Here is a 25,427-nt window from a genome sequence, read left to right on the forward strand (position 1 = left end):
GAACATGGAACTGGAAGTATTTCTATCATTATCATCAGATGAAAGGTTTCCCAAAGTTTCTAGGTTCCTCAGACATGGAAGGAAACTTTTTTGTAAAATTTCTCTGGTGTTAACCAAACTGTGGTGTCAGGAAATTCTTCCCTCATCTGATCCGAACTTCCTTGATTCAGTGTGAATTATTTAGAGCTAAGAAAGGGCTTCTCAGTTGGCTCAGTGGGTAAAGAATCTGCCTGCAGTGCAGGAGACACAGGAGATGCGGGTTCAATTCCTGGGTTGGAAAGAGTCCCTGGAGGAGGAAGTGGCAAAGCACTCCAGTGTTCTTGCCTGGAGAATCCCATGGACAGAGGAGCCTGGTGGTCTACAATCCATAGAGTTGCAAAGCGTTGGATACAACTGAAGCGACTGAGCAAGCAGACACAGAGCTGAAAAAATCTAGTGGAAGCTGTTTATTTCATCACCTATTCCTACACACACTCACACAGACAGACATGCCTCAAATTAACATGCCTCAGATTATCCCACATTTTGTTATATTATATATTATAACTTTTGTTTTTTGTTAATAATCCTTTTAATAATATTGTAATCCATGTGAGAACTGGAAGAATTATCCACACAATATAGAACTGCACAATATTCAGAAATGTACCTTGAAACCCAGAACATTCTTGGCAGAAGATGCGTGCCACAGCCGAAGCGTAGATGCCATCAGGCACCACTTTGCAGGCACCAGAGACACATTAGTCTTTCAGTTGACAAGTTTGATGCCTTTTTACATATTAAGTGAACTTTACTTTGCATTATAAATGGTGGAGGTCCAGAAATAATTTTTATGCAAGTCATGGCAATCTTTATCTACACAAGACACACTCCTGTAAAATTAAAGTTCTGCTCAAACAACTTTTGAGTGATTATTCACAAGAGAAAAGAGTTCTTACTTTAGAATTAACTAGACTGGTCTATTCAGTAACTTCTTTGGCTAAGAAAATTCATCTTCTTTATATTTGCCAGTATTATTTGTCTTTCAAAGATAAACAGAGAGAAAGAGAGGAAGGGAGGGAGGAAAGGAGAGAAACAGACATTTTATAAAGAACCCAATGAAAGCTTTAATAATCTCTGCAATCAGAGAGATGGCATTTGGCAAGCACCTACTATGTTGCCGTGGGCCATGCACTTTGTAAAGGATTTTTTATTGATTTTTTTCCAATAATTCAAGGTAGCTTTATACTGTATCCATTTAACAAATATAATTTTACAGTTTGAGAGCCAATGGACGGTTTCGACATTAACTGTTTGGTACCTGTTTTTGCTGAAGAAAGCCTCCCCGTATACATGAGTACATTATCCACTTTCCAAATTAGATGTCTCCCTATGGTTTATGATTTCCTGCATTTTCCAGTATCTCTAGGAGATAGGAAATTAGGCAGCCAGAATTTGTGCTGCTGTACTGAAAACAGTAAAGGAGAAAAAGCAAGGATGTATTAGGTGGCTTTCCTAAAATCTTATAAATAGAATGAAGTTACTGGAAATTGAATTTAGGTCTCCTGACTTGCTGGGTTTTTTTTTTTTTTTTTTTTTAACATATTTCTGAGCACTAAAGATACTTCTACAAATTAAGTACAAAAAGGCTAGGTTAATGGGTTCAGGGAGATAAATTTTGAAATTATTCTTTTTTGTGTTTGAATCTCAGTATATTTTAAGTATAGTTTTTTGTTTATTTAATTGATATTATTTCTGTTAATATTCTCTGTACTGCTTCTGAAATAAGAAAAAAATGATTTATGAATTTTATTCTCTGCTAACTGACTTTATTGGCCAGTCTTAATCATTCCAAACAGACCAGTGTAATCTATATTAATATTAATGCTGTGCTGAAGTGATTTTTGTAAAAGATTATATGGAGAAATCAGATGTGATTCAAGAATAATTATTGGCTATGTGCCTTTTTTTGCAGTCACAATACGGAGCTTCAGTTTCTGCTAAGCCTGAACTCCCCCTGTTTTATACTCCCATTGATCTGGTGGACATTAGTGTGGAAATGGCTGGATTGAAGTTTGCAAATCCTTTTGGTCTTGCCAGCGCAACTCCAACTACCAGTTCATCAATGATTCGAAGAGCTTTTCAAGCTGGATGGGCCTTTGCTCTGACCAAAACTTTCTCTCTTGATAAGGTAAGAAATTATTTTTGAATTTGTTTTTAAATATCTATCATTTATTTTAATTAGGGTATAAGTATTATAATGCAAAGGTTCACCAAGATATAACAGTTATTAAACTATTGGGTAAGACCTATTATTACAAATGGGCTAATTTCATTACATTTCTTCTGTCTCAGGATGAGGAATGGGTTAGATTTCTATTTCTCATTTGTCTGTGTGTGTGTTAGTCAATCAGTCATGACTGACTCTTTAAGACACGTGGACTGTAGCCTGCCAGGCTCCTCTGTCCCATGGAATTCTCCAGGCAAGATGCTGGAGTGGGTAGCCATTCCCTTCTCTAACGGATTTTCCCGACCCAGGGATTGCAGGCAGACTCTTTATCCTGAACCGACAGGGAATCACTGTGTTTTGTCTAGGAAGTATCAAAATGTAAATACTACAGAATGTCTATTTCATTTAATAATCGCAGACTAACTCTTATTTTGGCATTATTAATTGTTTTGTGATTTCTGAATGTGTGTGAATGAGAACATGTGCCTCAACTCAGACAATGAGTTTTATTTGTACATAATCCTGGAAACCAATTCATGTAAAAATGAATCACTCAGTATAACTTAATTGGTGCCTGGAAAAGATTTTTCTTGAATTTTTAAATACAGAAATGTTTCCCCAAATGCATTGACCTGAGTTTAATTTGACATTATGACTGTGTACTCACATTGCAAGTGGACATACTTACTAGAAAATTAATTACATATTAAAGTTAAGATTGAGTCTTTAAAATATAGAAAGTATATAAGTGAACATTTTAAAAGTAGGATAATTTATGCAATAGAGGGTTGCATCCTCATATGACTTTGAATTAGAAAAGATCAGCAAAATTTAACATTTTTCTACCTTTTATTGATAAAATTTTAGATGATACACCTATTGGTTTATTTAATACTTACTGGTAGTTAGTAATAATTAATGTATAAGAATGCATGAATCTAGTGACCGAGAAAAGACTATTATTATTTAAATCAGCCTTGTCCTTAGGCAAAGAAAATAATAGAGAACAAAAATGCCCCATTAAGCACATTCTCTTCTTTCTCCTCTTACTAGGATCAATAGCTGGCATTATTATGGCTAAAACATCTTGGCTGTCTCATTCTGACAGCTTCACAAGATGCTATGTATAAATGTGATCACGATTATCTAGAAATCCTCAAAAGTTAGAAACCTAGTGCATGAAAAAAAAAAAACCTAAATATTTTTATATTTAAATAGCTAAAGGAATTTTTTTAAATAAATTGGCTGAATTCTCAGAAATTCTTTGGTTAAATAAAGTGTAAAAATAAACAACATACTGAATTTAGCTTCAGAATATCCTTAATCAGTTGTTTACAGCTTTGTAGAATATTGACATTATATTTGTTTGTATTTCAATTCTTCCTTTAAGAATTACTCAGAAGCTCTAATCCGATGTTTAATCCATTGAGAAAAATTGAATCGCTGATACCATTTAATGACTAGTTGTGCTATTGAAAAAATTTTATATGTAAACAAAAATGGGTGGCTAATCAGGAATAAGTGAATTGTAGGAAAAAGGATGTCTGCTTCGAATATGCTGGTTTCTTTGCTTACAAAAATTGAATTCTGATTAATCAGAGACATTTGTCTTTACTCCGTTGGTGACATGCGTTTGATTTGTGAAGCTGTCTCTCTCAGTAACCTGAGAGCAGTTGCCTTCATTAAGATCACCAGCAGAAATGAATGTGGAAGCTAACTTCCTTCTAGACCTCCAATTTGAATTTAATCTATCAATTCAGAAGTCTGTGATGATGTTTCAAAAGGAGAGTTATGGACAAATGCAAATTAAATTTGGCACATAAAACATAATGATAGGGGGTTTTAGGAAGCTTTATTTTACTTACTTTGATGATGGGTACAACAAAATATTTGTGCAAAAACTATTTTAAATGCACTCATGCAGATTGTAGTGACATAAATAAGGATACTACCTTGCCTTCTGTAAGTCTATTTTAAAAAATGATTACTTCCCATACATGATTTTGCAACATAGTCAGTTTGTATCATGAAGATCTACTTTTTGTTTTGTTTTTTTATATTGTCTCTATTTAATGATTAGATATGTTTCAAATATATTATTGTCCTATGATTTTTGTGCTTTCTTATTGGTGAAATGTTGTAGTATACAACTCGTGTTTTTCACAGCCTCCTACTAAAGACATCTATTCAAGTATTGTATGTACTACACATTTGTGTGACATTATAGCATACCAATTTAGATTATCCTCATTATAATTAGTATGCAATTTCAATAGTCTACTTAAAATGTATTAAAATTCAGAGTCCTGACATTTGAAATTTGGATGCTTTTAATATGACAAAGGTTATTCTATGGAGTTTTGTTATCATATGAAATATTAATATTTCACAATGCAGTTTTGATGAACTACAATTTGCCAAGCTTGCATATGATAAAGAAATTAAATCCTTACCAAGGGAGTTCAGTAAAAATTAGAGCCCTGTCTGAACATCTGCTGGAAATTTTATTATCCTGTCCTACTGACAGTGTGGGTCCCTCTTTGTTTTTCTAGATTGACAGCTGAATATTACACTGATTTCTGCAGCAAGCATGTTTAGGGGAACTTTGTTTCCCTTTTTTTTTTTTTTAATTTTTGGAGCATTTGGAGCATGCTTTGATTTGCATTATATATATATATATATATATATATATATATATATATATACACACACACACACACACACACATATATATTCTTGACATTTATAGATGCCAGATTGAGGTCTAATATGCTATAGCAGTGATAGACCATTGACTTACAGTGAAATGCCAGTTGATATCTCAGTAAACAGAAATATATTATTCTTTACTGTGCAGTCTGTATAGAAGCTGTATGTGCTTTCTTTAGAGAGGCAAATGATCAGTCTTTTAATGTTAAATATAACAAAGACCTGTGTTTGCTTTTGTGTTAAATAATATAAAAGTTGGCTTTTATTAACTATATTCTTTCTTCCCAAATCAGAGTTGCTTAGAGTTTCCCAAAATACCTAGATTGCTTTTCTTGAAGTCCTGTTTATAAAGACAATATTGGAAATATCACTATAAAATGATATTTAAAATATAATTATAAAATTTTAATATAAATATATACTGAGTTCAAGTTTAAAAAGATAGGAAAGAAATCAATTGGTCAAGCTTAATTAAAGCTAAACTCTCACGACAAACTGATGTAATGCTCTCTTTAACTGGGAATATTAGATATTCTTAATATTTCATGTAAAATAACCTCCTTACCCTGTGTTTGCATTATACTGATAGAAAATAGATAACATGTTTTGGTTTTGTTAATTGCATTTTATTTATTTCTCTTAAGTAGCAACATATTATATACTTCAAATAATAATATCTAACTGCAGGGTGTATATATCTTTACTACACAGATAAACAGAAGAGTTTACCACTATCTTAAATCAAATTCAAACCTAAGCAGAAGTTCTGTTCATTTATAAGCTATACATATATATATACACACACACACACACACACCTATATATATATATTACAGTACACTTGTGATTGATTTTTTAATATTCTGAATGCATATATTTTATTTTTTAAGTATCAAATAATTAGGTAAATAGATATACAAATAATGGGTTTCTCTCAACATAAAATACTGAAAACTAAAATCTGAGAAATATTTAAGGTTCTTCATTATTTCTTTGGCATTAAAGTATTGATTGTAACTGTTGCCATAAAATAGTCTTATACCACCCAGCACAATGCTTAGTGTATAGGAAGAGTTTGATAAATATTTCACAAATATTCTTTGGATAAATGAATTAGTAAATGAATACATAGATTTCTTGGCAACAGCATATTGAGCTTTTTTTTTTCTAGCCATATGAACAGATAGTTAACACAAAAAAATTGATTGTTCTGAGTATTGATCTCAATCAAGGGAGAAAAGGCCAATTTAAAATTTTCATATCCTAGGTTGCTTTTATAGTTTATGTTTATATGTCTAAAAATGAAAATGTCAGTGGAATTTCTAAGTGCATAGACTGCATATTAAGTTTTAGGCTGTTGACTAAGCCTTTAAAAATACAGAGAATTTTTTAGAAAACAGTGTAAGTATCACACAGTATCAGCAAGGGAAATAAAAACTACCTGGCTGAATTATCTAAGCTCATGTGTCAAGAGCCCTGACAAAAAAAAAAGAAATGTAGCCTGTTCTTGAATCCTTTTAGTGACAGAACATGCTAGATCTTTAAGGCAATGCAGCCGGCTATAGCTATAGAAAGATCTAGTTTAGAAATATATTCCATTTATTGTCCCCAAATCAGCCTTCTCACAAGTTGCATCCATGTTTTATAGTTCTGCCTTCGGAGACATCATGACATAAATTAGCCTAACTTATTAACATAAATGAATTGTTGATTTTAAAATATGGTGTTTTTTTTTTTCTTCTTCCAAGTAAATAAATACCCCAGAGAAAGGATAACAAGTATGGAAATGTAGTGCCATCTAGGGAAGAGAAATTTGACCTGGGCAATTCCAGTCTCTGTTCAAGGTTGCTTCTGTATCACCGTCTTAAACTTATTGTTTGAAATTGGAGGTCGTTGTTATGATTATTATTTTTATACATATTACTAATTACCATTTATTGAGTACTTAGAATGTATGGACGTGGACATTGCCAAATACTGTTCATAAGTTATTCATTGAATCTTCATAATATCTCTATAAGATAGATAGTAAAGTTTTTTAGATGAAATACAGTTGGACCCTTGAACACCATGGGTGGTAGGAGCACTGACCCCCTACAAAGTTGAAAATCTGCTTATAACTTTATAGTTCAACTCTCTGTATTTGTGGTTCCACATCTACAGATTGGACCAACCATGGGCCCATATAGTACTATAGTACTTAAGTATTGAAAAAAAAAATCTGCAAAGAAGTGGACTGTGTAGTTCAAATTTGCATTGTTCAAGGATCAACTATAATAGTCTGAGAAAGTTAAATAAGGTGCCAAGGCCTTGGAACAATTGCTTTTTCACTCAGTTATGCACACTGGTAGTTTGGTTGAAGGAGCATCCCAGGTGGCCGAGTGGTAAAGAATCTGCCTGCCAGTGCAGGGGATGCAAGAGACACAGATTTGATCCCTGGAGTAGGAAATGGCAACCCATTCCAGCGTTCTTGCCTGGGAAATTCCATGGACAGAGGAGCCTGGTGAGCTACAGTCCAAGGGGTTGCAAAGGGTCAGACATGACTGAGCACATACACATACACAGTTTGGCTGAGCTCATATGGGAAGTTTTTCTGCATCACATGATGTCTGCTGGGCTCATTCATGCCTTTGCAGTCAATTGGAGGGATGCCTGGGGACTGGCATGATGCCTCCACTCATGTGTCTAGTTGAAGTTGCTGTAATTGCTGAGATGGCTGGCCCCCATCCATCTCTTCATAATATCTCTTTCCTCTTGGTGTTCTAAGAAGGCAAGAGTGGAAGCTTCAATGTCCATGGAGACAGAGACCCCAGTCACACACTGTCACTTCCACTGTACATTTTGGGACAAAACAAGTTACAAGATGCAATATACATGCTGTAGGTAGTGTGTTTATAAAGACAGTTGCAATAATCCTTCCATGCTGCATGTATGCCCCTTTGTTTGATTTGATTTTGCTGTTTTTCCCACCATTGAGCAGATGGTATTTACCTATTTCTTGAATGCATGCATGCTAAGTCGCTTCAGCTGTGTCCAATTCTTTGCAACACTATGGACTGTAGCCCGCCAGGATCCTATGTCCATGGGATTCTCCAGGCAAGAATACTGGAATGGGTTGCCATTCCCTTCTCCAGGGGATCTTCCCGACCCAGGGATCGAATCCAGGTCTCCTGCACTGCAGGCAGATTCTTTACCACTAGCACCACCGCGGAAGCCCATTCGACTCCCAAGTAGTGGTTCCCTAATCCATTGTTCCTCTCCATTACTGGCCCTACCTTCTGGGCTGTTGATTCTGCCTTGTGAGTTTTGTTTTGTTTTCTTTTATTTAGAAAGGACCAATCATGGCCCATGTTGGCAGTTGAGTAGCCTTTTCAGAATGTTTCTGCCCATAGAAAGTTAGGAATTCTTATTCTTTCCTTTATTTTGAATTATCCATTTTAAACCTAGATCATAGTGATGTCACCAAAAACTCTCTTAAAAACCTTTTGAATCATGCCCCAGAGCCACATCCATAATTCCTTGAGACAGACTTCTCTCCATGTTGAATATGTGTTGCTGCTATGACAGCATCCTAGAGATGCTTAGAATCGATATTGTCTACTTGAAAGAATCCACTAGGACTCCTGCAAAATCTTTGTAAGGTTCTAACAAAGTGTCATCTAGCAAAGCTCTTGATGCCACCCTTACCCTGTGGTCATTTCTTAGTTTGAAAATCTCCTTCCAGGAGAGATAAAGTATAAATAATAGCTTTTTTTTCCAACCCAGCAAATGCTAGTCTCATTTGCTTTACTCTGGCAATCAAATATATCCTTTTTGGCTCTTTTTGTCTATTACAGTACCTTATTATACTTGGGAAGAAACACTCAACCAACACTTAAAGCATTCTGTCTAGAGATATCTTTAGTCAGATCCACAAATGCATTATGTACATTTTCTGTCTTTTGAATTATCACCAGTGACATTCTTGCCAATTGTTCTGTCACTACATAATACAGTCCACTCTTTTCCCAGTCGCCAGTAACAGTTTTCACACTGCATTCCCAGCTTCCGCTAGCATTCTCCCAGACGTTACTAGCAGACTATTCTTGAGTTTTCAAGAGAGGCTTCTGCCTGCCTCTCAATCTGAAATCTGTTGCCACATGTTTTAGCAAGCATTTCTGTCTCACTTATTTATTGCTATACATCAAACTGTCCCATAATTTAGTGGCTTAAAACAATAAATAATCTTCTTTTGATCCTATAATTTGGTAATCTGGTCAAGGCTCAGTAGGCTAAGCTTCTTTTTGCCCCATGTGATATGTTACTTGTTCTCACCAGTGCGTCTGTTGTTTGACAGCCTTCTTGGTGGCTGACTGGTCCCTGATAGCTTCATTCATGTTCTTGGGTCCTCAAACAGGACCCAGGAGCATAGGTGTGGCTTCTCTCACTCAGTGGTTTAAATCTGCTATGCCTTGTTCTGAACCACCATCTATTTGATACAAATCCAGACTCTTTTGTCTATATATCCTCTCTGGATACATTCGTGTCTAAAAATGAAGGCAGTTTGTCTCCATCAGCATTTGGAGTTCATTTGAACAGGTGCATCAAGGGTCTCCCAACCCCTTGCTTCAAGCAAAGTGGCACTTAGGAGTTTATGTCTATTTTGGTTCTTGAGAGGCAGGGCTGGCGGGGGAGAGATGGATTGATGAAAAACCTCTGGGAATCCATTTTCATGAAGAGCCAGTCGTCCTGCACCATCCTTCTCCAACCATGCTGTCCTCCCTCCCTGCCCTCTAACATGGGCAGCTCCTCCCTTTCTGAGGGCCGCTTACTTGTGTTTGCTCTGCCTTCACCTCTTTATACAACTGCTCCTACTTCTCTTTCCGTTTTCACATGAAACTTTTCCTCAGGGAATTCTTTGCTGACCACTCAAATCTCATTCTGTCTCTCCCACATTTCCTTGGTTGCTCTTTCTTCACTGTGCTTGTCACCATATGAAATTACCATGTTCTTAATCATGTATTTATGTGTCTACTTTCTGTTTTAGCCATTTGAAGTAAGCTTCATAAGAAGAGAGATGTTATCTTTCTTGCTCGCTACTGTATGCCCAGTGCCAAGAACCATGTCTGGCAGATAAGAAGGACGCAATCCATACTTGTTAGATGAATGAATAATTATAGGCTTCTAATTTAAACCACAATTCCACATGACAGCTCTTCAGTTACTTGGAGACAGCTCTCATGTCCTATCCACAAGTCTTGTCTTTTTTCTTTCTAAATAGTCCTGTTTTCCTTCCCATAATAAGGTTTGCACACTTTTTACCATGTCGGTTGTCTGTTCTCCCATGTGGATTTCCAGAATCTTGTTTCAATCCACATTATCTTAATTGAGAGGAAGTTGCCTGCATTTGTACAAATTGCTAGCACCTATCAACCAGACAAAAATTAGGACTAACACTGTCAGGACTATAAATACTGAAAATAATCTTTAACATTGTTAAGGGGAATTTCACAAATAAGTTACACAATAATATTTTAGTGCCTAGCTAATTCTCTTTGGATTACAATATAGAAAATCACAATTTACTCATAACTCCTTTTGGAAAGTCTTATGAGCAATGAAGATCTGTGTTTGTAAAAGATTATATCAAAACCAATATTTTTTTATTATTGCATTTCTAAATTATCTTATCATGAAAATCTGTGAAACAATAAATGAACAACGGTTCACTGCATTATTTTCACTGCTATAGTTCTGGCTTTAAATTTAGTACATAAGTAATTTGTTTTTACTGTATGATATTGCTTTCCTAATATAGATCTATACATTAAGTAAGGACTTAAAATTATTTAAACACATTCAATATAAACTTTTCATCTGGGAAACTTTTAGCATGATAAAACCATCAATAATTTCTGTGTTGTAACAGTTTGACTTTCATTTGGTTAGTCAACCCAGGAATCGAACCCAGGCCTCCCTCATTGCAGGTGGATTCTTTACGAGCTGAGCCACAAGGGAAGCCCAAGAACACTGGAGTGGCTAGCCTATCCCTTCTCCAGCAGATCTTCCTGACCCAGGAATTGAACCAGGGTCTCCTGCATTGCAGGCAGTTTCTTTACCAACTGAGGTATGAGGGAATTGAAGTGAAGTCACTCAGTCTTGTCTGACTCTTTGTGACCCCACTGGAGAAGGAAATAGCAACCCACTCCAGTACCCTTGCCTGGAAAATCCCATGGATGGAGCTATGAGGGAAGCCCTTTGTTATTTAGATGAATTATATTCATAAATTTGACTGAATTTACAATTTGTAAAATTGATGCATCCTCGGATTATAAAGAATGCATTTTATTAAAGGCTGCAGTCCACATGTAGTAGTCCTATGGGAGATTTTCATCCAAGTGTTCACTTCAAGACAATTTAGCAAGCTCTCCTCTGATGTAACCTTGATTTCTCCAACAACAAAAGAATATTGCATGCCCATTATTGTTTACACTTGCAATGATGAAGCTAAATCTTGCAAGTTAGACCAAAGTTCTAAATGAATAATTTTCAAGCGTGTCATGTATGCCAGGCTTATTCAAGAAAATATATAGATTGTGATGTTTCTAAACAGATTAACACACATACTTCTAATATTAAACATAAATCTTTCAATTGTAACCTAAGTAGAATTTTTAACTTGGTGCATTATTAAAGTTATTTAAGGTGTTCTCAATTTTTTGTTTTTTACTTTCTATTTCACCATTTGGGCTAGCTGACTATGGAGACCAATCAATTTTCCAATATAATTACCTCTTTTTTCCACCTTTTTTCCATTTCAGACTGTGATTTTACACTTGTTAATTAGTTAATCATTTTGGTAGAATGGGTAAAGTGAGACTCAAATAGGTTTTTTAATAATATAAATTGATGTGTACAATTTTGATCTGAGTTAGCTGGTAGCAGAACCTAACGTAGTGGAAAATACCTCTTATTCAGTTCCTTTTTTTTAAGCAAATGGCTTCAAGGTTAATGGAAAATTCTCATAATTATTGCTAATGGAAATTTCCTCAAAGTATAATCCTGCTGTTGGGAAACTGATTTCACGTTCATCCTGTCTCAATCGCAATTGCAGATTTTAAATTTATCTAGCTGAAAAATATTCATATTCTAGGTGTATTTGAATGATACAGTCTTGGTTAAAGTTAAAATAACTTGAATTCTATAATACCCTCCTTGGATTTGTATTTTCTGTCTTGATTTTTCACAAGAGGCTTGTCATACTACATAAGGATACTCTTTATCCTTCATTTTAGTATGGTAGTTGTTTAGTCATGTCCAGCTCTTTGCAAACCCATGAACTGTAGCCAGCCAGGCTCCTCCATCCATGTAATTTTCCAGTAAAGAATCCTTCATTTAAAATAAAACTTTAAATATAAAAGCCAAGTGGTTAACTCACTTTCAGATTTTTATTAAAAACATGCCTGCATTGGCTATTTTGTTATTTTATAAGAATTTGTTCAGTTTTAAATTGTAGTTGTATTTATGCTTCTTTTTCTTAGATGATTTGTAATGGCCCTTATATTCAGTATTCACTGCTTCATATTCACCACTGTTTCTGAAATAAGGTGTCACTACATGCTGAAGGAAGTAGCTGGTTTTTTAGAGAAACATTCAGTAACACTTTCTCTTTATATATCAGTTACCTTTACTTACCCGACTTCCCCATCTGCTTCTTTCATTTCAGCTAAGTCCACTGGCCTTTTTATCCTGCTCTGCTTATTCATTTGCACGTTTTTGCACAATATCCCATATGTTTGGAACAATTTATCATTAGTTTCTGCCAAATTCACCCTCTATTAAAGTTAAAATTTATCTAAAAGTGTCATAAGTGTCACTTTTAGGTATATGGACTAGACCAGATGTATTCTGAGAGCTGCTGTTAATTGTCTTTATATACACTTTTTTTTTTTTTTTCAAATCTTATTCACTCAGCATACATTTGTTAGGCACTGGCCATTCATATAGTGTGCCTCTCTGAGTATATGTGTGTGTGTAAATGGTTTTGCTCAAGAAAATTTAAGCTCGTTCAGAATATGCACCGAAGATGCAGGACTAAATGTTGACACAAGACAGCAGAGATTCTTAGACTAAAAATGTGACTTCCAAATAAGTACTTTACTTTTTTAAAAAGAAAAATGACTTCACATTTGAGCTGTATCTTTATTCTAGGCAGAAGGAATAGCACATGGTCATCCATGGTCTTGAGTGTGCCAAGCATATTTAAGTTTCAGCAGCTGAATCTTAAGTGAGATTCAGCATGTTTTGCAAGGTGGTATAAGTAGCTGTGGTGACTATGGAAAAGGCCTGTTGTGCTGTGAATTTAAATGTGATTGTATAGATAACAGGGACCTGAAGGAGTTTTAAGCAGAGGAATTGTGTAATTCAGTTTGGAAGTCACTATTAATCATGCTGTAGCTTCCATTCACCATTTCAGTGATTACTTCCACTTCCTCTCCCAAACAGACAAAGTCTCTCTTTTCTAATTAATCCATTCTAGTCATGGGGTTTATGTTTCCATTATCGACACCTTAATTTTACCGTTTCTGCTTACAAAGACTTCTCCTATTCTAATATTTAAAGACCAGTGATGATGCAAGTCCTCTGTCACTGTGTTGACCAATGGTTATCTTCTCTACATTCTTTAAACATTTATAAAATTTTACTTAATTGATAAAATTGATTTATTAAATAAGATAGAATGGATTCTTTTTTGTTCCTTTTTTCCTTTCTTAAACGTGAGCCTCTGGAAGGCAGCTCCAAATGAAGGAGTTGGAAAGTACCTATTTATTGACTATTTCCCTAGTCTAATATGTTTTAGAATTTAACATAGCATTAAGAATTATTGTGAAGAATAAATTTTTAAATGTCACTACTTCACGATGGGCTTCCCTTGTGGCTCAGCTGGTGAAGAATCTGCCTGGAATGTGGGAGACGTGGGTTCAATCCCAGGGTTGGGAAGGTCCCCTGGAGAAGGGAAAGGCTGCCCACTCCAGCATTCTGGCCTGGACTATACAGTCCATGGAATCACAAAGAGTTGGACATGGCTGAGCGATTTTGACTTTCACTTTTCACTTTCAGTTCATGGTGAGTGATTTTATTTTCTTGGATAAATAGAATTTTTACATCTATATTCTTCTTCTTTAGGACTCATACTTTTTTAGGCTCACATGGGTTCTACAAAAATTCCTCCAGTCATTAGGGAATACTCTCCCCCATGGTTCTTTTGGGGCTTCCCTGGTGGCTCAGACGGTAAAGAATTTGCTGCAGTGTGGGAGACCTGGGTTCGATCCCTGGGTTAGGAAGACCCCCTGGAGGAGGGCATGGCAACCCACTCCAGTATTCTTGCCTGGAGAATCCTCATGGACAGAGGAGCTTGGCAGGCCCCAGTCCATGGGATCACAGAGAGTCAGACATGACTGAATGACTAAGCACAGCAATGGTTCTTTGCGTCTTTGGTTATTGCTTATTCCCTGCACAACTCCTGGGAGCCCATTGGGTTCATTAACTTCTCTCTGCTGAGACCTCTTTGCCTCTCTAGGTGTCCCTATTGAATAGAGCTTAAGTGGCCTCACACTGCCTTATTTTATAGGGTTCCTAAACTGTCCATAGTGCCTTTGCCCTGATAAATCCTAGGAGTATGGACTGGTCAAGGTACAGTTGCATCTCGTATAGCTCATCTTTCTGTAGCAGGCAACTCAGGCTTTACCCTTCAGACGTATCAAACAGAGTCAGGCACCATGCATTGTGCTTTTACCCTTCAAGAGGGAAATAAAATTGCAGGGAAAACATATCAAGTGTTGTGAGAGTCTCTTTTTAACTACTCTCTTGGAGTTTGGTATGGCAATGAGACTCAAAACACACCATTAATGTCCTCCAAAGAAATAATTTTATGATTTCCAGAATGCTTTTGTATTCTGTTGAAGGTAAAGGGTATAAGGAAAACTTAAGCATATTTTTGTCACCTATTTGGAAATTTACTCAATGGGAATTTATTTTTATAATTTATTTCAATTCCCCTTAAAATCTCAACCAAAATTTGTATTTCAACACAGTCGCATTACTAAAGTCTGTGCCAAATTTAAATTATGTGAAAATTTTGTGACATTTTATGATATTAATTATGTGAAAATAAATTAACAAAAATTTCTTAAATTTTACAAAATTTCTTTCATATTGAGAAATTTTTCTAGATGCTGTGGTTGTCACTTAATTGATTATTTCTGTTTAACATGGCATCAGAAATGTTTTAGTCCAGATCTTCCACAAAAGAGTTGCTGAGATGGGATTAAATATGTTAGAAAATTATTAGGTGAAATACCTGTGAGAAAAAATATGAATGAAGGTAAAGAAGACTGGGAGAGCTGTAAGACAGCAATGTAAAACTGGGCCCAAGTGGAGGAGAGGAAGGAAGGGTGAGTGGAAGCATTCTAGAGTACCTTGCAGTTAGTCAGTTTTCAGCAAAGCCTTTGTTTTTCCTTTTTTATGGTTTTCTAATGAAGCTCAGTTTGAATTAAAAAAAATAGTAGATGTAAAAAATGATTTGTAACATGTGAAACACCATGTCAGTAAGAGTTGCGATTATTATTACCATCTTCAAGCCAAACTAACACATTAATAGTTATGTAATCATTTATTAAAGCATAGAAAATCACTATAATTTTGCCCATCTCCTTGAAGGAGTTATCTCCACTAGTAAGTATTACCCACATCTGAGCCGCCATCAGTTCTCACAGAAATACTATTCCAGTTTCCTACAAGAGCCTGTCTGCTTCTGCTCCTGCCTTTCCTGCATGCCAGTCTGCATACCATAGGCTAAAGGGTCTCCTCCGTACTGTAGTCAAACCGGTTTCTTACGACCTAAGTCACACCATGCCACTCCTTTGCTTAAAATAGTCTAATGGCTTTCATAGCTCTTAACTAAGATCCAAAATTCTTATACAGATCACTTTATCATATAGGTTCTGCCTGTCTCTCAGACCTCATCTCATTCTACTTTTACCAATTAAGCTAATGTACTTATTATGACAATTTTTTTCCTATATTATTTACATTTTCCCATTAGCAATGGTTTTCTCTTTCTTTCTTTTTTTTTTTAATGTAAGGGCCCCAAAGTTCTAGGCAAGAAGAACAATTAGTGAAAAGCCATAGGTGAGAATGAAGTTGGCTCACTGGATTTTGTGACTTTTAAATCATCCCTAAAACTTCATGTTTAATATTTCTGAAAAGAAAAAAGGTAAAGAATTGTTGTTTCTTATGGCTGTTGGAATCCTACTAGTTTCTAATCATAAAATCCCCAGAAAAGGGAAAGTCTTTTAGAAGGGTCAGAAATTGCCCTGCAAAGAGCAGTGGATGTTATGTGGCATACACATAGGCTCAGAGAAAAACATTAAAAAAAAACGCTTTTTCATGTAAAAATTAATGTGTTAATGTAAATGTTAAAACATCAAGATATGATTCCTTCCTGATTTCTGATTCCTTTCTGATTTCTGTTCATAATTCACTGAGAACTAGGAAATGCTTCCCAACTCTAGAATACATTCTGTTAGTATGTGTGGGGTTTGGTTCTGTAACTGTTATTAACATTAATAGGATCTAATCGAGTAGTTCTCTTACACACAGAGCAGAAAATTCACTCAAATTATTACAGGCATAGTCAAATCATGGAGCATAATTCATAGCACATGCAATTTACAGTTTTACATTAAAACATGAAATAAGATGTAAGAAGTTTGCTCTAAAACCATTTTTGGAGTGGGTACTTAAATATCTTTAATATTGAACTTCCAGTATTAAATAAAAGGCAAGTTTATAAACAATTCAATAATTAGACAGACTACACATTGATTTTTTTCCTTTGTTATATAATATTACCCACTTCTCCATCCAGAACCATGTCGTAGTGAGTTGAAGAGTGCTAGAAACATGGTTGCTGTTGTGTATTGGAATGTGGAGAGACGGAAAGGCTGTCACAGCAGTCAATAAGATCTGAGAGGTGTTGACTAATTGCCTGCTAATTACACAGTAAATTGTCTAATTAAGCTGATGGTTAATTAGGGTACGCTTGCACAGCAGTCTTGTGGAATTTGTGTCTGATGTCTGGGAAGCAGCTTGTGTAATTGGCAAACTGGTAAGGACTGGCAGAGAACATGACTGGGAAACTCACTGCCAGTGGATGACAGAATAAGGGTTTTGTGGAAACAAAAGGGCTTTCAGTTTTATATGAAAGTTTTGTTTCAGTTCTGCAGCTATTCTACAGTGAGCAATTGCGAAATATATTTGAAACCTAAATTATGTGAGTAAAGGATGGCTTAAAATGTGCTTCAACATCTAAATATGCTGCTTGCCTGGAAGTTATCAACTCTGATACACTCTATCACATTATATTAATGTACACATTGTGTTTTTACAGTTCCTCCTTTTAACATATGTTATTTGGTATCATGTGCCAAAAATATCTCACATATCTAAGGAAAAAAATGCCTCTTTATGATAACATAAACAATAGCAAATATGACTGATGGAAGATTTGGAATCGAATCTTGGGTGAATCATTTAATATTTCATTTATGCATCACCAAGAGCCATAAAATAGCAGACATACTACAGAAACAAGTTTGAATAATGCTTTAAAGAAATAAAAAATAGTATTTGTAATGGGAGAATTTCAGTTTTATTATTTATGCAATTTTACCATGCAAATGGATTTTGCTTAAATTTAGTAAAATGGTAAGAACAGAGTAGTCTAACATCAAATTATATGTATTTCATTTCTAAATGCATGTGAGTAGTGCTGGAGGAGTTATAAAATATTTTAGTACTTTAAAAATAAAAGATCTAGAAATGTGTTTTGTTGCTATTGTTGTTCTTTATAGCTGAGGAAATATAACTTTTCATTTCAGAAAGTTATCTATGGTTGAAATAATAAACATGAAAATTCTCCTGTAAGTAAATTAAACTAATGCTTTGAAAAATATAGACCCTTTATAAATGAAGTGAGGTATACATATACATCTCACCTTTAAGAGACCTGAAGTAAATGATTGTTTCTGCCATTTGCCTCTAGATTCCAACATCTTTGAGGATTTTGAAATAAGATTTTGAATATAACATTAGGTTGCATTTGAAGCAAAAGGCCATAGATGCATGATAAATCTTGTATTTATACTTTTATGTTAATAAAGAAAGATAAAATTTTAAGTGTTTCAAAACTAGATTTTTGAAAGATAAGAAGCCCTTGATTAAATTATAGTGTCAACATTTCTTTTTCTGATTTATTAGCAAATAAACCACATGTATGCATCTGATTCCGGTGGCTCAGATGGTAAAGCATCTGCCTACAATGCAGGAGACCCGGGTTCGATCCCTGGGTCAGGAAGATCCTCTGGAGAAGGAAATGGCAACCCACTCCAGTACTCTTGCCTGGAAAATCCAATGGATGGAGGAGCATGGTAGACTACAATCCATGGGGTCGCAAAGAGTCAGACACAACTGAGTGACTTCATTTTCACTTTAATGCCTCTGATTAAATGAATGTGTATGTTTTTATTCTCGCTGTTTTCCATGGAAGATTTGAAGTTGTGTTTATGCTATATGATGTTTTTAAATAGAAAGAAATATACCTTATATACTCTGAAAAATATCTTTGAATTAATATTAACTTTGAAGTTGCATGCATCACAAATGCATTAGAAGTATCACTATAAACAAAGCTAGTGGAGGTGATGGAATTCCAGTTGAGCTATTTCAAATCTGAAAACAAGATGCTGTGAAAGTGCTGCACTCAATATGCCAACAAATATGGAAAACTCGGCAGTGGCCACAACTGGAAAAGGTCAGTTTTCATTCTAATCTCAAAGAAAGGCAATGCCAAATAATGATCAGACTACTGCACAATTATATTTATCTCACACACTAGCAAAGGAATGCTCAAAATTCTCCAAGGCAAGCTTCAACATTACATGAACTGTGAACTTCCAGATGTTCAAGCTGGATTTAGAAAAGGCAAAGGAACCAGAGAACAAATTGCCAACATCTGCTGGATCATCAAAAAAGCAATAGAGTTCCAGAAAAACATCTATTTCTGCTTTATTGACTATGCCGAAGCCTTTGACTGTGTGAATCACAATAAACTGTGGACAATTCTCAAAGAGATGGGAATACCAGACCACCTGACCTGCTTCTTGAGAAACCTGTATGCAGGTCAGGAAGCAATAGTTAGGACTGGACATGGAACAACAGACTGGTTCCAAATCAGGAAAGGAGTACATATATTGTCAACCTGCTTATTTAACTTATATGCAGAGTATGTCATACGAAATGCCGGGCTGGATGAAGCAGAAGCTGGAATCAAGATTCCCGGGAGAAATATCAATAACCTCAAATATGCAGATGACACCCCATTATGGTAGAAAATGAAGAAGAACTAAAGAGCCTTTTGATGAAAATGAAAAAAGAGTAAAAAAGTTGGCTTAAAACTCAACATTCAGAAAACTAAGATCATGGCATCCGGTCCAGTCACTTCATGGCAAATAGATGGGGAAACAATGGAAACAGTGAGAGACTTTATTTTTTGGTACTCCAAAATCACAGAAGATGGTGACTGCAGCCATGAAATTAAAAGACCCTTGCTCTTTGGAAGAAAAGCAATGACAACCTAGACAGCATATTAAAAAGCAGAGACATTACTTTGCCACCAAAGTCCGTCTAGTCGAAGCTATGGGTTTTCCAGTAGTCATGTATGGATGTGAGAGTTGGACTATAAAGAAAGCTGAGAGCTGAATAATTGATGCTTTTGAACTGTAGTGTTGGAGAAGACTCTTGGGAGTCCTTTGGACTGCAAGGAGATACAACCAGTCCATCCTAAAGGAAATCAGTCCTGAGTATTCGCTGGAAGATCTGATGCTGAAGGTGAAACTCCAATACTTTGGCCACCTGATGCAGAGAACGGACTCATTGGAAAAGACCCTGATGCTGGGAAATATTGAAAGCACAAGGAAAAGGGGACAACAGAGGATGAAGGAGTTGGATGCCATCAGTGACTCGATGGATATGAGTTTGAGTAAGCTCCAGGTGTTGGTGATGGACAGGGAAGCCTGGGGTGCTGCAGTCCATAGGTTTGCAGAGAGTCAGACACGATGGAGCGACTGAACTGAACTGCATGACAAATGATACTTTTTGCTACTTTAACAAATAAGATGTTTTTCAAGATATTTTGAACTGATACCTTAAAATATTAAGTCACAGATATATAAAAATATTCTTTATTTCAAGGGTAAAGAAAAATCATATTCATTCCATATGGAGTCTTAGGTTATGAAGTCTTTTTAAAGATATTATGCAAGATAGAAGAAAAGTGAATTTACCAAAGGAATACAAGGCTAAACACTGAAATTGCTTATTTAAAACTAGATCTCCTTAGGGAGAAAAATCATATAGAGCTCAGTGTTTCAAACGCCAACCATTCTACTTTTTGATTTACTCAGTTTTCCATTTTATTCCTTAGAGGGTAATATGAAAAATTTATTTATTGTTAGTGAGATAAGTTTTCATAAAAAGAAATCAAGTATATCTATCATTCTAGGTAAAGTTTTAAAAAACGCTTTTTACAAAGCGCAAGCTTCAAAATAAATTCCTCGTTTATGTTTATATATAAATTTCAATGTTTTGTCTATTATTTCAAAAGCTAGATAGTTTATATTTATATATATAGCTAGCTGGGCTGGAAGAAGCACAAGCTGGAATCAAGATTGCTGGGAGAAATCTCAATAACCTCAGATATGCAGATGACACCACCCTTATGGCAGAAAGTGAAGAGGAACTAAAAAGTCTCTTGATGAAAGTGAAAGATGAGAGTGAGAATGTTGGCTTAAAGCTCAACATTCAGAAAACGAAGATCATGACATCTGGTCCCATCACTTCATGGCAAACAGATGGGGAAACAGTGGAAACAGTGTCAGACTTTATTTTGGGGGGGGCTCCAAAATCACTGCAGATGGTGACTGCAGCCATGAAATTAAAAGACGCTTACTCCTTGGAAGGAAAGTTATGACCAACCTAAATAGCACATTGAAAAGCAGAGACATTACTTTGCCAACATCTGTCCGTCTAGTCAAGGCTATGGTTTTTCCAGTGGTCATGTATGGATGTGAGAGTTGGACTGTGAAGAAAGCTGAGCACTGAAGAATTGATGCTTTTGAACTGTGGTGTTGGAGAAGACTCCTGAGAGTCCGTTGGACTGCAAGGAGATCCAACCATTCCATTCTGAAGGAAATCAGCCCTGGGTGTTCTTTGGAGGGAATGATGCTAAAGCTGAAGCTCCAGTACTTTGGCCACCTCATGTGAAGAGTTGACTCATTGAAAAAGACTCTGATACTGGGAGGGATTGGGGGCAGGAGAAAAAGAGGATGACACAGGATGAGATGGCTGGATGGCATCACCGACTTGATGGACTTGAATTTGAGTGAACTCCAGGAGTTGGTAATGGACAGGGAGGCCTGGCGTGCTGCAATTCATGGGGTTGCAAAGAGTTGGACACGACTGAGCAACTGATTGAACTGAACTGAATACAGGAATAAATTATACATATCCTGATATCATGTAATTATCTGCTGAGAAGTTATAATATTTTACTTTAGCATGTATATAGTATATGAAATATTTGTGTATATTTTATATGCCTAGATATTTGTGTGTGTTATGTAATCACAGTTTTTTCTCTCTGCAATTAAAATATCAGTGTAAAAAATATAGTATTTAGGAATCTTAGCTATCAACTTCATTATAGATTTTTTCTTTTACAATTTATACATCATAAAGTTTACTCTTTAAAAATATGGATTTTCTTAGTTTTTAGTGTACTCACAGAATTGCATAACCATCACCACTGTCTAATTAATTTCAGAGCATTTCCATAACTCCAGAAAAGAAACTTAATACCTGTTAGCAATTGCTCCCTATCCTCCCTTACCCCTCAGTCCCTAGAGAACAGTAATATGCATTGTCTCTCCATGGATTTGCCTATTTTGAACATTTTATGTAAATGGAATCAAACAATATGTTACCTTTTGTGTCTAGTTGCTTTTATCTAGCATAATATTTTCAAGATATCATTCATGTTGTAGCATGTATCCAAACTACATTCTTTTCTGTGGCTATATTAACATCTTGTTATCCATTCATTGGTTCATAAATATATAGAATCTTTTTTCTACTTTTTTGCCTATTACAAGTACTGTTTTCTTGAACACTCATGTATAAGTTTTTAAGTGGATCTTCAATTTTCTTGTGAATTTATCTAGGAGTAGAATTGCTGAGTAATATGGTGACTCTATGTTTAAGTTTCACTGAATCACCAAACTTTTCTCCAAAATAGCTTCACCAATTTGCAGTACCTCCAGCAGTATGTGAAGGCTCTAATATCTTCACACACTAATCAACATTGTTGATTGTCTTTTTTTATTACAGCCATCAGAATGAATTTGAAGTTTTTTCTCATTGTGATATTGACTCCTAATATAATTGGTAACTAAAATAGTAAAAGTATGAAGGCCTTATAATTGCATTAATATTCTTAATAACATGTCATCATGACAGGTAATACTAGCTGTTAACATAGCTGCCATTTTTCATTCTTCTCTCTTGATCTTCAAAGTATGGTCATTAGGAAAGGTTGATGCACTTCCATTGGAGACATAAAATGAGAGCGGGTCTGAAAAATAAGAGTTTAGGGTGGAGGGTGGAAGGCAACCTATAAAAAATAGCCAGTTCATATGGACCCCTGGCCTGTGGGAGATATTATTACAGGAAGTCATATACTCAAAAAGTAGTCTTTTATTATTTGGTCATTTATATAGTTCAAGGGAATGAATAAATATTCCAAGCTAAATTATGAGCCTAACTTACAAAATTAGACACCTAAGGAGAAACATTTAAATGCACTCTTGATAGCAAGATTAAAGAATATTGCTCTAGGAGTCTGGCTCAAATGTTTCCCCCTGCTTTTGCTGCCCTACTTGGTAATTTTCTCAGTCTGTTTACAATAGCACAGATCATGAGAGTTAAAAAAATACAAAAACTTAACCTTAGCTATAAATCTAGTCTAAGAGCTCCCATTTACAGATAAGAAGAATTAGTCTCAAATTAATTAGTTACCAGCTTTGTTCAAGTTCATGTAGATGGTATAGGGCAATCTCAAACCATGTATTTGGTACTCTTAGCACTGTATTAAAATTTTTTTTAATTGGTATTAGTTGCTTTACAATGTTGTGTTGATTTCTGCTATACAGCAAAGTGAATTAGTTATATGTATACCTGTATCCCCTCTTTTTTATATTTCCTTCCCATTTAGGTCACCACAGAGCATTGAGTAGATTTCCCTGTTTAGCACTGTATTTTTAATAGAATTATATTATCTCTGTAGTTCTTTGTTCATTTTTTAAGGATTACAGATTGTTGAACTATTACACTACCCTTGCTCTTAGAGAAGTTAACATCTGGTGGTGAGATACACTGGTATCCAATGCACACACTTTGTAAAGCATGCTTACAGAGGTAGAAACAGGGAACTAGAAAAATACTAGACCAAGAATGGAAGAAAAGGATGTCATTAGGAAAAAAGATGATATTTAAGAGGAGTTCTGAATAGTAACTGTCAGAAGAAAAGGGAACATGTGGTGCATGAGTACCATGTGCAAAGTCAAGTAGAGAGAGAAAGCCCAGTAGAACTAAGGGTTGAGCTTCCTCACAGGGATGATATAGTGAGAATCAGTTCAGTTCAGTTCAGTCGCTCAGTCGTGTCCGACTCCTTGTGACCCCATGAATCGCAGCACGCCAGGCCTCCCTGTCCATCACCGTCTCCTGGAGTTCGCTCAGATCACGTATACTGAGTCCGTGATGCCATCCAGCCATCTCATCCTCGGTTGTCCCCTTCTCCTCCTGCCCCCAATCCCTCCCAGCATCAGAGTCTTTTCCAATGAGTCAACTCTTGGCATGAGGTGGCCAAAGTACTGGAGCTTCAGCTTCAGCATCATTCCTTCCAAAGAAATCCCAGGGTGGATCTCCTTCAGAATGGACTGGTTGGATCTCCTTGCAGTCCAAGGGACTCTTAAGAGTCTTCCCCAACACCACAGTTCAAAAGCATCAATTCTTTTGCGCTCAGCCTTCTTCACAGTCCAACTCTCACATCCATACATGACCACAGGAAAAACCATAGCCTTGACTAGACAGACCTTAGTCAGCAAAGTAATGTCTCTGCTTTTGAATATACTATCTAGGTTGGTCATAACTTTTTTTCCAAGGAGTAAGCGTCTTTTAATTTCATGCCTGCAGTCACCATCTGCAGTGTAGGCCGAGTTAAATTAGAATCAGGTAACAAAGGGCCTTATTTGTTCATTGGGGAAGATTTTATAATTTTTTTTCCTTAAAGGGTAATGGATGGACTTCATGTGAAAATGACAAGATCAGATGTGTTTTTGGGGAAAGATTTCTCTGGTATTAGGCAGACAGCTTTTAGAAAATAGCCATTTAAGAGTGGGAGGATCAATATATTCACTCCACAAATACTTATAACAAATACTCTATTTCCAAGCACTGTACTTGAGCACTGAAGATAGAATAGGGAGGAACATGACAAGGAGCTTCCAGACTGCATGTAATATATAGGAACATTCTATTAGGGAAGAAATGGTATTGGCCCATGGCTGTAGACCGAGTAATGTCAACTTATTTAGTCTATATAAAGGAAACTACAGTAGCAGCCTTGGTGATTGATAGCATGAAGCCAGTGATGGGGAGGGACAAGGTAAGAACAACTCCTGGATCTCTGACTGCAGCTATTTATGTTTGTGCCATTTACGAAGGAAGCAAAGAGAAAAACCTGGTTTCTCTGTTCTGTGCCAGTCACTGAAGTAGGATTTTTCAATAGCAAAAGAAAATTGTCAATGGGTACTTTCATTCTCCAACTTAATTACTTCAAATATTTGGAAAGAAAAGGTCACCCTACTAGAAGAACTGCAGTTATTAAAATTGAACTGAAAATGTTAATAATTTTTCAGATGAAATATAGGTATTAATGTAGAGTTTGAAAGTTTGAACTCAATATAATTATTCCAAAATTAGATCTAAAACTAACATGTACAGGGAAAAGTTAAATAACAGAACAGGATTTTAAATCGATATGATTAATTAACTTGATATAAATAACTTGAGTATTGCTATGTTTATCTGTAAATCATTTATCATGGCACCAGCTGTAAAAGTAAATCTTAATAATAATGATAATGATGTGTGTCATCCTCCCACCCAGCAGAGGTGTCATGACAAATTGTTAACAAACTGTCTTACAGCACTTGACAGATTCAAATACTAAGGTAATAATAGTATAGTCAATAAAATCAACAATGGAACAAATCACTTGGATGCAGCTTAGGAAGGGAAATTTGTTAAAACTTTGGGTTCACAAGTGAATAAAGTACCACCAACAGAACGCTTC

The 25,427-nt window shown here is 35.7% G+C and overlaps 1 protein-coding gene across 1 annotated transcript in view; it reads left to right on the forward strand.

Moving 5' to 3' along the window:
* The window catches only part of DPYD (dihydropyrimidine dehydrogenase), a 934,615-nt gene that overhangs the window by 452,527 nt on the left and 456,661 nt on the right, over positions 1-25,427 (forward strand). The window contains exon 13 of the mRNA XM_052637354.1: positions 1,955-2,170. Within this exon, the coding sequence (XP_052493314.1) occupies positions 1,955-2,170 (216 nt within the window). The remainder of the gene's footprint in view (positions 1-1,954; positions 2,171-25,427) is intronic.

Source organism: Budorcas taxicolor, chromosome 3, assembly GCF_023091745.1.
Source record: "Budorcas taxicolor isolate Tak-1 chromosome 3, Takin1.1, whole genome shotgun sequence".
NCBI classification, from domain to species: domain Eukaryota; kingdom Metazoa; phylum Chordata; class Mammalia; order Artiodactyla; family Bovidae; genus Budorcas; species Budorcas taxicolor.